We start from the raw sequence: 15962 nt of genomic DNA, 5'->3' as shown, positions 1-15962 counted from the left end.
TATTTTTGCATTGATAAACTCTTATCACAGGGTGTGTCCCAGCTGCTTCAAACATGCTGTAGTGCAGCCTCTCATAAAAATATGAACCCTTCTGGTTCTCTCTAATCTCAGACATATTTCTAAATGACATTTTCTGTCTAAAGCTCTGGAGAAAGTAGTTTCAGTTGCAATCGTCTTTAGATAATCGTCATTTATGAAAAGTTTCAGTCTGGCTTTAAATCACATCACAGTCGTGAATCAGCTCTAATGACATTTTTGAATGACCTTCTTTTAACTGTTGAGTCAGGGAACTCAACACAATTCTGGTGATTTTAGACCTGACCACCTTTCACACTGTGGATCATAGAATCCTGTAATCACACCTCAAGGCATTGCCTCACAGTTTTTTGGTTCACCTAGGTGAATATTTTTTCAGTTGTGACACCACTTAATTTGGGGGTTCCTCAAGGCTCCATCTTGGGCCCAATATTCTTCCTGTTGTATATGTTAACGTTGGGGTAAATTTTTGAGAAACACGACTTTGATTGCTTTGAGAATCTTTCATTTTTTTTCAAATCATACCAACAAAGTACAAAACATGGAGATGTTTATGCACATTCCTGTTTCAACTATTAAGGGTAATTTTTTTGCGGAAGGTAACCGTTACTGTTATACTACATATACCTAAGCAACAGAGGTCAAATCCTTCCCATCTCAGACCCCCGATTTGACCTGTTTTATGTTGGGGCCATAAAATGAGTGAGTGCATGGTATGTAGCTTCAGGGCCATCTGTGGTGTGCTTCCATCAGATACACTGACCCGTGGCTTTAATGACAGGTCAAAACTTCAGTAGCTGCTCTCATTTTTTGTCTGAATTGGCTTAATTTCATTCCTTTTTCCCTGATTGTTCATTCCATATGACAGGACATTGCTTTTGGTGGGGCGTAAATGAAGTCCTCATGTTTTTTGATTGCTGCTTCTGTCTCCTGCTGTACGTTTGCCATTCCTGTTTCAACTGGTAACAAAGTGAGGATGGTATGCTCAACCCGCATTGCATGTGTATCTGATTTCATAACAATTCTGCTTCATGATTGCCAGATTCCTAAGTCCAGAGGTCGGCAAACTTCTTTATATGAAGTGCAATTTTTAAAGTTTCTTGTTAATCAGTGTCCCATTTCAACATTAAGGTTAAGATGAAGTTTAACTATCAGAATCAGAATACTTTTTTAATCCCTCAGGAAATTGTACAGCTGCTTTAACTTCATAACAGTTAGGAAGAAAGAGAGTCATGTGATCATAAATAAAGTGTCTATAAACAATAGTCCTTAAACATAGTAATGTCAAATATGTATAAACGTATAAACATATGTGACATTAAATATTAGTTTTATATGTACAATGTATGCATATAAAAAAACAACACTATATGGTCCATTTGTGTATTTTCTGGTGAGGTAGAAGTAGTAGTCTGTAGTATTGACATAGTAGTGTCATAAGGAGGTATTATTAAATAAAGTTGACGGTTATGCTGGTAGGTTATTGCACGTAGTATCTGGCCAGGATAGATGCTATACAGTCAGGGGGGCCACCGTTTAGCAGGAGGAGTTGTATAGTTGGACAGCCACAGGCAGGAATGACCTGTAGTGCAACTCGGTAGAATGAGTATTCCATCCATATAGGCATCTTTGATAGCAACATTCACAAAAAATCTCATCAGGACATAATTAAATAATACGCAATTATATATGAGAGAACTATTCATAAATCCTTCCACATTTCCAAACTTCCACCGTTCATTGGAAGTTGGTTAAACTGCAGCATGCATGTCAAACATGCCTGTTTTTAGACATGGATAAAAGTTCAAACGTTCTCAACTTTTCAAAGCCAGCGCATCATTGTCACACCGGACCCAGGCAGCCAATCAAAACAAGCAATGGTGGGCTTTACCACAACTTCCTTCCTGTTTTAATGCTGGTAGATGTGGTAGGAACGCTTAATGGCAAATGTAGACTAAAGGTTAATATAAGCATTTGAACAATATCTTTTTTCACTGTGTCGTGAACCCAAAATCTCTGCCCTTGATGGATCGTTTCCCCTCATCCTCATCCAACAACAAGAGCAAATATGGTCACTTCTGTTCAATCAAATCCCAAGATTGCTTTCTAAGACTGCACCATCCTGTGTAACTGAGGAAGCCCTGAATAATTCCCATGACAGAAAACTGAGAGTCTGACAAGAGTGAGGGAGACAGAGGAGGCACACAGCTTGGTCTGAATTGGATATCTAGAGAGGGAGGTTGACCAGGACTTGACTTGTTTAGACTGGGAGATAATATGTGCCCCTCCACATACACAGAGACCAGAGCAATATATATGCGGAGTCTGAAAGGCAACCGGTCAAGTGCCAGATTAACAGATAGAATGTAGCAGTTTGTGCCAATTCGAGCAGGAAGAGAAGCAAAAGCACTTTACACTGAAGGTCTTTCACACAAGACAAGCTAGTTTTGAAGAGTTTAAATAATACACAAACCAATTTGTTGTTGTAATGCTAAACATCAAAGCAAATCCAATAATGCAGTCTCAGAGTTGCTCATTTCAGTTTGGTTCAATGAGAAGAGTATTGGTCTCCATTTGCACACATTAACACTACTCATTACCTGAACTTTTAACAACCTTGTGCAACTCTGTCACCTATAAAATTATCTTACCATACAACTAAACTGCACTCTCAACGATGTTTCCATGGAACCATCCGAACCAAACAGTCACAGTTTGAAACACTTTGAAACAAAACCTACAAAGTTACGTTTAGGCAACATCTTCCGTAAAAGGCTCAAGACTCACCTGTTCAGACTTCACCTCGACTCTACACGACGCTGAACAGCTACTACTTTACTCAGACGAGGATCTAACACTTGTTTCTATATTTTAGCTCTTACTTTATTGGCAATGATATGTTGTGGTTTCTTTGTTTCCTTCTTTTGACAAATGTAACTCGCTTTGGACAAAAGCGTCTGCTAAATGCCCTAAATGTAAATGTCGAATGTACATGTGCATGAAACAAAACTGCTTGGTTATGTTTAGCTGCGCTTGTGTATAAGTAACCGTACCTTGTATCTGAAGCCAACTCCAACATGAACATGTACTGGCACTGTCAACTGAAGAGAGGGCACCATGCAAGCTTATCAACAATCCAGTTGCTCAGCAGGATGTGCTTCATGAACATACTGACTTGAAAACATAACGCCTGCTTGCAGCTTTGGAGCACGTTAAGCACTTAGATTCTTGGAGGGAACAAACAAAGTGATTAACTTTTCAGTAATGTTTACCTCCTTTGACACTCGTGTGGTTATTTGCTTCTGTGCATTGAGGTTTAACTTAGCCAGCAACATCATGTCGACCTAACGTTCTAAAGTGACTCCACCTGAAATGTTTGTATGAAGCCAGTCTACTAAATCAACCCCTGCTGCAAAACTCAAGGAAAGGTTGGAAGTGAGGGAAGAAAATGTAGAAGGGTGGAGGATGGGGAGTAACAGAGACAAAGGTTAGAGGACTGAGCGGCATGAGGACACACACACACACACACACACACACACACAAGCAGTTTGAACAGGAGAGGGAAGGAAAGTGTTGAGGTGTGCCAGAGGGCCCTCTGTCAAAACCCCAGTAGATGGAGCCGTGGCCTGGCCTCTCAGCTCTCAAAGGGGCCCTTTCATGACGGAGGCTGCAGGCTGCTGGAATGCAGCAGCCAGCAGTCTTATTCAGCCTTAGATGGAAAAGCATCCTATTGCCCCCAATCCCTCCTTTTCCAAGGCTGTGGGTACATGTAATCAATCACAGCCACTGTCCGACGCGCTGCCTGTTATCAGGCTTGAGGGAACTCACCTCAGTGCTTGTATATCTTGTTTTCCTTACACTGTTCTGTCTGATGAAACCGTAGTTTAGTGTGTCTCACAACTGTTTTACTGTGTTGTGGGGTGCATGGTTTATAGGTGGGAACAATACAATACGTTTAGAGCAAACGGGATCGGAAATACTTTACCCCCACTGTTGTAACCAAACTCCCAAACCAGTTTTTCTGCTGAAAACCAGTGTATCTGGGTATTTAGTCAACTTTCGGTTCTAAAAGTGCCTTAAACTTTCATTCTCCATCCTGGCCATCAGGGGGCAACTCCGGGTTGAAAAAAATAATTCTGACTGCATGGACGCCTATGAGAAAATGACCCTACTTCTCACTTGATTTATTATCTCATCATCCCATTCCCATTCCCATTCAAATTGACCATAAAGCAGGGTATGCTTGAGGGCGGGGCTACCTTTTGACTGACAGGTTGCTACCATGCTTACAGCTGTAAAGTTGACTTTATTATCAGATTCACTCCAGATGCAGTAAGGTTGCTTTTATGGCGTGTTGTGTTTGTCAGATCAGCTCATCGCTCCCTCGCAGTCCAAATATTGTCACTTCCTTCACTGGTGGCAAGTAGTTGGGTCATCTATAGAAGTTCCGTGACCGTAGAGAGGAAAGGTTCGTTTCTCACTGGATTTGTCATCTATAAAGGTTAAATTAAAAAAATGAGCCGGGGTGCCCCTCACAAAAATGTGGGGAAATTTTGGGAGAGCCCTATATCCAAAATGGCTGCTGTCAGCCAAGCTGGAAACAAACTTTTTAATGGTTTTGCCCACAGTGCTGCATAATACATGGTTTCTGAGACTATTTGGGTCAAGAAATTCATTAATGATGTAGATGTATTGATTTGACCTATTTTTGACCTTCAAATTCAAGATGGCTGCCACTTTTGGCTCTTTAAATGTACATTTTTCAAAATCGTCATAGAGCCTTAATATTAGGCTCAAATGAAAGGTCTGCTCATACTGAGTTCATTTCTGGGCAGTAAAATTACAACATACACACACACTCACCGGCCACTTTATCAGGTACACCTTGCTAGTACCGGGTTGGACCCCCTTTTGCCTTCAGAACTGCCTTAATCCTTCGTGGCATAGATTCAACAAGGTACTGGAAACATTCCTCAGAGAGTTTGGTCCATATTGACATGATAGCATCACGCAGTTGCTGCAGATTTGTCGGCTGCACATCCATGATGCAAATCTCCCGTTCACTAAACATCCCAAAGGTGCTCTATTGGATTGAGATCTGGTGACTGTGGAGGCCATTTGAGTACAGTGAACTCATTGGGCCCTAGTTTTGTAGACCAGGCGCAGTCAGCTCTCAGCGCACCTGCGCCACGCCGACGGGGTGTGTCCGCCTGGACTTGGCAAGTTTCGTGCACTGCGCAGGCTCGCGCAGGCACACCTCCCGTCACTCCCACCCGCGCAAGTGGGAAAGAGGGAGGAGAAGAAGGCGTGAGTGGGAGACGAGGAGGAGACGAGGCGTGGACTGGGATTAATACAGCCGATTCAGATCTTCACCAATCAAATGAGCTCCTCTCCTCACCTTTAATGCGTTAGGGGAGGTTCAGTGCAAGTTCCGTCACTTGACAACCCGATGACAGAAGCAGCGCCGCCGCTCCCACCACGTGCATCACGCGCTGTGCGCGCATATCATAATAATAACAATGCCGATATTATAAAAAACAGGAGAGAGAGAGGGAGATGTTTTGGTCCGAGAGGCTGAGTTTCCGTTACGCGTGCCATCCGCCTTTGATCTGACGTCAGATGTGACGGGACAATCTATATAGATATAAATGCACGTGTTGATTCAATTAGTTGCATTAAATAGTGTTTGTTGTGATTATTTATTGCATTTAAATGTGCCTGGAACTGTGGAAACCTGCCTGTGAGGTCTCGGTGACGTGTGCGCACTGCGCGCCGTCAGCCAAACTTCCACTCCGCCAGCTGTGATTCGCATTGAATGAATGGACTTTATTTACGCCTTGCGCCGAGAGTAGACCAGGTCGGAGCTGGCGAGCTTTCAGCGCAGTCTCGGCGAGGCTTTTTGCCACGAAACTTCCGCTACGCCAAGCTGAATCTGTGACGCCTCCCCCTGCTGCGCCGCCACACCCATCTTGGCGCAGGCGATCCACCAAACTGCCAAACTGACCGTGCGCAAGGCTGCGCGGGTCGAAACTTGCATTGCACCGGCTCCGCCACCCTGCGCCGCCCTGCGCTGCGCCACGAAACTAGGGCCCATTGTCATGTTCAAGAAACCAGTCTGAGATGATTCGTGCTTTATGACATGGCGTGTTATCCTGCTGGAAGTAGCCATCAGAAGATGGGTACACTGTGGTCATAAAGGAATGGACATGGTCAGCAACAATATTCAGGTAGGCTGTGGCGTTGACACGATGCTCAATTGGTACTAATGGGCCCAAAGTGTGCCAAGAAAATATCCCCCACACCATCACACCACCACCACCAGCCTGAACTGTTGATACAAGGCAGGATGGATCCATGCTTTCATGTTGTTGACGCCAAATTCTGACCCTACCATCCGAATGTCGCAGCAGAAATCCAGACTCATCAGACCAGGCAACGTTTTTCCAATCTTCTATTGTCCAATTTTGGTGAGCCTGTGTGAATTGTAGCCTCAGTTTCCTGTTCTTAGCTGACAGGAGTGGCACCCGGTGTGGTCTGCTGCTGCTGTAGCCCATCCGCCTCAAGGTTCGACGTGTTGTGCGTTCAGAGATGCTCTTCTGCATACCTCGGTTGTAACGAGTGGTTATTTGAGTTACTGTTGCATTTCTATCAGCTCGAACCAGTCTGGCAATTCTCCTCTGACCTCTGGCATCAACAAGGCATTTGCGCCCACAGAACTGCCGCTCACTGGATATTTTCTCTTTTTCGGACTTTCTCTTTCTCTGTAAACCCTAGAGATGGTTGTGCGTGAAAAACCCAGTAGATCAGCAGTTTCTGAAATACTCGTGCCACGTTCAAAGTCACTTAAATCACCTTTCTTCCCCATTCTGATGCTCGGTTTGAACTGCAGCAGATCGTTGAACAGGTGTACCTAATAAAGTGGCCGGTGAGTGTATGTCATCATATGTCTGGGGTGGAACCAGTGAAAGCGGGGAGACAGAGAAGATTCTTTAGCACAGAGTTGTTTATTAACATAACATTAACATTTTTATTATTATTTATTTATTGAATTAACTTAAGACTCATCTGAATCTGTTGAATCTCCACACTGACTCCTCTCATCATCACTGCTACTCTCATCTGAGTAGTCATGAGGTGTGAGCTGCTGGGGCAAGGGGGGCAGGGTTTAACGGCTAGTTCCCAGCCGTGACCAATGGGAGAAGGATGCTCTTGTAGGTTGAAATGGAGCTGGCAATATGTAAGGTAGTTTGACCTTTCCATATGAAGATTCAAAGAGTCATCATCAGGTGGGGGACGGATTGTACTCTTATTCTTCAGTTTGTGCCATTTGGAAACTCTGGCCTGCCCGCAGCTCACATCTGCACTCTCAGCATAAATGATGGAGAGGACAAATGCCTTCATATCCGCTCTGACTCCATGTTTTAATTCCAGACTCTCGCCCACTCATCCCAGGAGCTATCTTGCCTCAGAATTGATCTTCACCTTCTCCATCACCATATGATGTCCCCATGCACCTGACCTGCTTGTCTTTTCAGCTGTTCCTTTACAAGTTTCTTTAGTCTGACCTTATTTCCGGAATTAATCATGAGTTGGTTGAACTCAGCAGCACCTGGTAACCTGTCTTTGGGCTTGGGAAAAATATTTGGGCCTTTTGGATGTTTTACTGCACGACGCTCATGCTCATCCTTGATGCTGAAAGGAAGGTCATAGCACAGATTTCAGGTGCATGGGGACATATACTGCGAGGGAGAAACGTCACCCAACCTGAGCACTGGCGTGGCTAATGGACTATATCTTCAGACATCCAGAAGCAGATACAATGCTGCTCTCTGCCTATGCAAAGGTGAGAGCCAGTAAGTACACTGGACCTGTTGTTCTAGACTGCGGGGACACAGATGTGTATGTCCAAGCAGCTTAGGTCTCGCAGCAAGTCAGAGGTGATCTGCTGATTAAACTCAAGCATGCGTTAATCAACTGCCGTGCTATGCTCTCGGAAGAGGCTGCAGACATCATCATACCTCTCCATGTGATCACTGGGAGTGACCACACCTCAGGGTTCTATGGGCATGGGAAGAAGAAGGTGTTGGAGAAGGTGAAGATCAATTCTGAGGCAAGAGAGCTCCTGGGATGGAATTAAAACATGGAGTCAGAGCGGATATGAAGGCATTTGTCCTCTCCATCATTTATGCTGAGAGTGCAGATGTGAGCTGCGGGCAGGCCAGAGTTTCCAAATGGCACAAACTGAAGAATAAGAGTACAATACATCCCCCACCTGATGATGACTCATGTTAATAAACAACTCTGTGCTAAAGAATCTTCTCTGTCTCCCCGCTTTCACTGGTTCCACCCCAGACATATGATGACATATGTGTATGTTGTAATTTTACTGTCCAGAAATGAACTCGGTATGAGCAGACCTTTCATTTGAGCCTAATATTAAGGCTCTATGACGATTTTGAAAAATGTACATTTAAAGAGCCAAAAGTGGCAGCCATCTTAAATTTGAAGGTCAAAAATAGGTCAAATCAATACATCTATATCATTTATGAATTTCTTGACCCAAATAGTCTCAGAAACCATGTACTATGCAGCTCTGTGGGCAAAACCATTAAAAAGTTTGTTTCCAGCTTGGCTGACAGCAGCCATTTTGGATATAGGGCTCTCCCAAAATTTCCCCACATTTTTGTGAGGGGCACCCCAGCTCATTTTTTTATTTAACCTTTATAGATGACAAATCCAGTGAGAAACGAACCTTTCCTCTCCACGGTCACGGAACTTCTATAGATGACCCAACTAAAGTGCCAAGATGGCGACGGCCAAAATGCAGAATTTAAGACTTCAAAACTGTAATTTAATTTAGCTACTGGGTTAATCTGTAGTCAGGTGATGTATATGAGGCAGCTAATGCTCACCCTGTAAGAGTCTGCGGAGAGAGAAGCATTAGTATACCTGAGCAGTAGCACAGCCGTATCCCAGCGTGCATGTTAGCTCAACTTCACACAGGTTTATAAGAGTTTAAACTTTATGTCTTTCCTCTAGCAGAGCTTTGCCTATCCATAATGATAACCATTAGCCATCAGGCTAGCTATTACTATTAGTCATTAGCGCTATAGATCAGCATAAGCTATTTTTGAAACAGTGTGGAGGCATGTTGATGTAGACCAGCCCGGACAGACTCCAACTAAACAACATCCTGCACATGTTGATGCTTTTTCTCCATCTTCTAGTTTTGTCATTTCCAGGCTTGAGGCTCTTCAGCAAACACCGTCGTGTTTAGTTACTTGTTTGGTTTCTTTCTTCTGCAATAGATCAGTAACAGATGTGAGCAGTGGGCAGAGTAGGGAAAGATCAAACAAAGACGAGTGTTTTCTTTAATGCTTGTTTTCTTCATCCTTGCAGTGTGATCGTAACTTTTAGAAAACATTCGAAAAGGGAGGGCTGCTTAAATCCTCACAGGACCATACTTGTTCTGGGTGAATACAAACCAGCATTTGCAGCTGATGCAGAAATGTTCAGTGAAATCCTCCTCACACTGAAGGAGACCATGTCTGTGTCTGGATTAAACTCCAATCTAGCCAGGGAAGTGTGACTCCTGAAAGGAATGCTGCATGCTTTTGTACACTGAAGTCAGCACCACCAATTTCCTCCACCACCCACATCTGTCAAGCACATGCTCTGCTCACATGCGCCTGATACTGATTAGGTCCCAGGGAGAGCCAGGCCCAATCAACCCAGGCTTTAAGGGCTCCGTGTGCTTCAAATAAAGCAACTAAATGTTTATTTGGTAATTTAACCCTTTAAACTGAAGAGGAGATGTCATTGAGGCAAGAACCTTGAAGTCACAGTGATGTCCAAATGTTCATATGCATCACCCCAAATACGCTGTCAATGGCAGTCTTGATGTACGAGAAAGCACGATAAAACGTGACTTCATATTTTAATATTCAAATAAATAGTTAATATAATGATATTTTTAAAATGCTTGTCTTCAGAATGGAGTTCGGATTGATGTGTGCTAGGTTATGCCCGAAAGTCAAACGTCCTTTCTGGGTTCATGACATCATCCAGAGGTGCTCGGTGGATTCCAACAAGCTGGATTCACTGGAGGAACCCAACATAACATAACATAAACTATTTAGCTGTGATTTAATTGCAATAAATGCATAAAAGGATGCAGAAATAACTCCATGTCATGCTTTGTTAGGTTTGTCTGCAAGACGACAAGCAAGAACTTAAAATGCTTGTTTTCTGAACAATATTCCCCCTATTCTTCATCTACACTTGTGTACTTAGGAAAAGACACAACATACATTTATTCATTTCATGCATTTCATAGTTTGCGCTTGACTATTGTTTTGATAAGACCATGACCTTTAAGATAGGGCTTTATGATTTCCACGATACGGAGAACGCGGACGGAATCGGTCGTCTCTGTAAGAGGAACGCAGTCCTGGAACAAGTTACCATCACACATCAGAAACTGTGACAACTACTCACTTTTTAAAAAAAATCTCAAACATTGGTTAAAAACAAATCAGACTTGTACCCATATAGCTTAAATACTGTTCTCAATCTGATGCCTGTTCCCAGGGGCTTTTGGTCTATTGTTCTGTAACTGGGTTAAAATTGTCTGTTTTATCTTGTCTGTCTGTGTCTGCTTCGCCTTGATATTGTCCGTCTGTGTTCTGTTTTGTAATTGTTCGTTGTATGATTTGTCGTTGCGAGGTTTTAAAGTCTTTTGTGTCTATGTTACCTAGGAACCTGCCTTGGGACTACGGCTGAAATTTAGCAGTTATGCTAAGTCCGGCGCATTTACACTGACGCTTAAGGCATCAATGTTGATGAATGTGCATTGTCCCAACTCAATAAATAAATAAATGAAATTAAATGAATCATGGAATCTGACAATGAAAATGGAAAACGCAGAATTTTGTGAATTTGCCAAAATCTGGTTGCAATTTATAAAAATCAATGTTTTCTCTAACATTATAAGCGTTTGACACTGCACCCGGAAGAAAAGAAAAAGTGGGGGTATATCATGACATATTTCTGCACATGTTCATGGTCTCTGAATGACAAGGAATTATAATTAGAACTACTAGAATGTTTCTTCAGTAAATTTCTTAATGTTGATTCATCATCCACATGATCAGATACCATTTGACGGAAAAAAATGCTATAAAGTTGTAAAACAGAATTAAGAAACATGAAAACAGAAAACAGAATTTTGAAAAATAAAATGGAATCTGGAAAAAAAATTGGATTTAATTTTTAGTTAGATTAGATAGATAGATAGATAGATAGATAGATAGATAGATAGATAGATAGATAGATAGATAGATGGATAGATGGATAGCATATATTCTAATTGACACTATAGACATTCTTTTAACATGTGCATCCTCTATGTCCTCTATCTTTTGCAGCAGATGTAGATCTGTCATCGGATTCAGACGGCCTGGCTGAAGCACAGAGTGGAGCTGCGCCTACAGGTGAAGGTAAGATCAGCACATAATTCTCATTATCATTTCTGAGCGTTGTTATTAAATAATCACCCACTATTAATAGCTGTATTGAACAGTTGGAAGCTTCAGAGCTTCATTCATACCATTGACAAAATAAATACTGTTTATATATATATATACATATATTAGTAAATATTGTCTATTTTGAAGCTTTCTCAGTCATTCCTGTCAGTGAATTCATAGAAACAATCAGCTGCATTGGAGAGTGCGTTCATTATTCAAACAGCTTGTTATTGTTCATGCCTGCTGGTGTTCGCGCCCCCTCCTCAGCGTAGCTCCATCATGCAGCATGGTGAGTGTTCAGTGTGGCCCCTTGGCCTGTGAGTATCAATCATGTAGTAATTTAAGGGGACGCTTCAGTACTGCTGCAGCAGGGTCTGTTTAATAACAGGGTGAGGAAATGGAATGGTACAATGTGAGGCCTGTTTGCACTGACTGTCAGCTCTCCAGACTCTACAGTAAGCACTGAGCACTAATCGTTTTCATGGACATGTTTGAATCAATCTTTCAAACAGAAAGGAATCATTTAAATTTCTATGCACATTTTTCATAGATTGAAGTTCTTTCAGTAGTAAATGCTGTAAGAGAGCTCACAGAGGTCACGACTTGTAATTCAGCCAGACAGCTCTTGTGCAATAGCCAATTCCACTCCATTCCAACAACACGTTTGTTCTGAAACCTTACTGAGGAATATGCACATATTTTTATTCACTGTATTTGGACTGTGGAGGAGCAACTGCTGTTTCTGACAAACAAAAGAGACTAAGGGTCAGATCTACTAACACATTTGCACCCACTTGAGATGCAGTTCCTTCAAAACAAGCGCATAAAGACATGGAACGGTATTTAAAACTGGGCATTTGGGTAAAAGCACAGATTTTCTGCCCCTAATCTGAGGAGAAGGCTAGGCCTAAACATTAAATATTATTGGTTATATGTTTAGCAGAGTAGGTCTACGTAAGAAATGTGTACAAAGTTACACAAAGTAAAAAAAAAAAAAAAAGACGCTACACATAGTGCGCACGCATCATTCATAACGGTTCCGCTCTGTGCAGCTAAATCAAAGCATAAAGGAGTTACGCTAAAGTGCAACATGGAACTTGGAGACATAAAGGATAAATTAAAAACAGGACAATTAACGTTGAGCAAGTCATCAGGAAAGTCCGAGGTACGGGATCATTTCAAGTGAGTAGTGGGAGAAGGCGATAACATACGTGTCGGCTTTGTCCAGTCATATCCTAATCATGGCACTAACGTAGCCTATAATATTATTTGTATATTTTTGTGACTGAGTAGTGGTGCAGCCACCCCCACTTCCCACGGATATGCACACACAACAGCCTCATGCATGAAAAATAATTGTCGGGTTGAAATCGGGCTTGGGCTCTTAATTACAGTTAATGTGTCGGGTCGGTCCGGGTTCGGACAGAACGCGCACAGGCTCGGGTAGGGTCAGGCTTGATTTTCTGGGCCCGAACTAAGCTCTACTTCTCATTAGGTCGGAACCCGAAATACTGTCAAACTGCAGAAGTCGTGTTCTTCTTTGAGACCAGGGGCCCTAGTTTGGTAGACCAGGCGAAGTCAGCACGCAGCGCACCTGCGCCACGCCGACGGGGTGTGTCCGCCTCGACTTTACAAGTTTCGTGCACCGCGCAGGCTCGCGCAGGCACGCCTCCCGTCTCGCCCACCCGCGCAAGTGGGAAAGAGGGAGGAGAATAAGGCGGGAGTGGGAGACGAGGAGGAGACGAGGCGTGGACTGGGATTAACCAATAGAATGTCGCTGCAGACCCGGAGACCTGCAGATTCAGACCCCCGCACTTATGGCCCCGCCCCCGCACTTCTGGACCCGCACATTCAGACCCCTTGTGATTTTTTGACAGTGCCACCTACTGGTTGACTGTAAAACTGCAACTGCACACAGTCTGGACCCTTATGGATTTTCGACAGGGCAAAGTCCAAATAAAACACCAAGATCTAATAGTTTGTGAAGGTTGAATTACTTTTAAACTTTTTACGATACGATACGATACGATACGATGTGTTTTTAACCTCCAATTAACCTCCAATGAAATGACATGCTTTTAAATGTACTATTGCATGGGGTTATAATGACAAAACAATCTTAACATAGCCTACAATGAAATTAATGAAATTAAATGGTTTCAAATGTTTATTGCACAGGCTTTCACTTTATACTATGGCAGTGCTCCTTCCTTCCTCATCTGCCTTTCAAGCCTCATGAAGAACTCGTCCACTTCACTGAAACAGACAAAAATGATAAATACTGGAATAGAAGAACCATCAATGTATTTAGAAATTCCTACTTCTCTCCTCTTACCTACCTTACAGCTCTATTAAAATGGGACTGTAGGTGCATTCTACATCGTTGGCTGGAACGAAGTTGAGCTGCAGAATGGGCAATGGACCTTTTTGCAGCAGTTCCTGCATTGCTACAGTTGGGGCAAATTTAATTAAGATCACAGGGAGATACATGTCTGTATCGTAACAACAGTATCGTAACATCCCTTTATGTTGTACAGAGATCTCAGCCATGTCTATGCCGTCTTTGTTGCACTACCTCTTCAATAGTTATTAATCATTTCTGGTGGACCTGAACCAATTATCCTCGCCTGTGCCCTGTTGTCCTTGGTTCCTTGGTTCGCCGCTTATGTGATTTTTTTCTTTTTGTCTTTGATCCATGTTAGATGCAAGCAGGCCCATTCATTGCTCTTTTAGAGGAGCGCTAGTTGGAGAGTGAAGTATGCACTGTTTTTTATGCTTTTTCAGGTTTCGGTGTTAAGACAACATTGTTTAGTTGTTGTTTTGCTTTCTATATTGAAGAAGACTTGAAACTAGAGATTAAGACCATAAACTCACATTTACAAGGTTTACTGAGATAATACATGACGAGAGAAATAGGCTCATTCTCTCATAGACTTGCATGCAATCAAACTTCTTTTTGTAACCAGAGGAGTCGCCTCCTGATGGCCAGCAGAGAAAACGCATATTTAAGGCACTTCAGCATTGGCTACACTTCAGTAACAGAGATTGCTGCCTGCTTCCCACACAACCACGTTGCATTGTGAATTATGGTCCATGGGAATCGTATTTTGTTATGGATTAGGTTTACCCTTGACATATCACAATTTCATTTCAAAGAGTCCTACTTATGGAGGAGGTCCACTTCGGGAGGAGGTATGGGTGGTGGATGGGTCGAGAGCTCAGGGCGTCCGCCAGGAGACTGATGTTATTGTCCCGTGTCAACCAAGTAGCTGAAACATGATGAAACATAGCAAACATTTGACTGAACCAGGGGTTTTGCTGCCTGAACCTAACAATGTAGTTTTGAAGTGTGTTTTGTGACTGTGTGTTTCAAGCTGTTTAAAACTGTCACGTTAGTTCTAGAAAAAGATGTATTGAGAGTGTAGTGTTATGGGAATTGTGTAGGCGACAGAGTTGTCCCCTCTGACACCACCACCATAGACTCAAGCACCACTCCCAGGACGAAGCCATCTTTCCTGAGAAGCTGCTTAATTCGTGAGATCTAGTTCCTCTTAGTTTGGTTCGTGTTTTTTGTGGGTTTAATATTCCTACTTTAGAATTTGTCCAACTCTTTGATCTGGGATTTCACAACCTCTCATCAGCACCATAATTCAGCAGCTCTTTTAGACAAGCCCCCCCCCCCCCCCACACACACACACACACACACACATCCCCCACCCCACCATATCACTTTGATTCAGCATTTTCCCCCTGTAAGACTTTTTTGGAGTCATTCATCAACTCTACTATTCTTCTTTTAAAAACAGCGCTCACTATAACTCTTCCATAGCCGTTTGAAAGTCTGACACTAATGTTAACTCTGACACAACCACTGCTGCTGTCAAGTGGTGGCTTGAGTCGTCATTTCGTAGACAAGTAGGGGAGAAATGAAAGAGAAAAACACCAGACACAAGGGGGAGAGAGAGGGCAAACTGACAGATTCTAACATTGTCCAGGAATTATGATATTTGAATCTCCCAGTAGATTATTTAAAGTGGGCCCAGATATCTTTACCATGCAGGGTTACATTCCATTTAGGGATGCAAACAATTAATCGATTATCGATTAATTGTCGATAAGAAATTACTCGATTAATATAAATTAATTGCAATTAATTGCGTTTTGAACACGTAATTTCCCGCCAGTCCGCGTGAGGGCGCTCTTGACGCCATGCGTACTTGACGCACATGCGCGAAGACAAGCGAAGCAGGGCTCTGACGAAAACAACAACACAAACGGGAAGTGGTGTTTCCCACACATTATGGCGCACCGCCATATGATGTTCGCCCGAAATTATTTCATCAAGGCAAATGGACTTAACTAGCGGCTCTAATGATAGGCCTACACAGGACGGCAGCA

The 15962-nt window shown here is 42.8% G+C and overlaps 1 protein-coding gene across 1 annotated transcript in view; it reads left to right on the top strand.

Moving 5' to 3' along the window:
* ror2 (receptor tyrosine kinase-like orphan receptor 2) overlaps positions 1-15962 on the top strand; it is a 52656-nt gene that overhangs the window by 14153 nt on the left and 22541 nt on the right. The window contains 1 exon segment of the mRNA XM_084034457.1: positions 11463-11534. Coding sequence (XP_083890583.1) covers positions 11463-11534 — 72 coding nt within the window.

The sequence above is a fragment of the Eutrigla gurnardus genome, assembly GCF_963514095.1.
Source record: "Eutrigla gurnardus genome assembly, chromosome: 19".
Lineage (NCBI taxonomy): Eukaryota > Metazoa > Chordata > Actinopteri > Perciformes > Triglidae > Eutrigla > Eutrigla gurnardus.
This window is presented reverse-complemented; position numbering and strand designations above follow the sequence as displayed.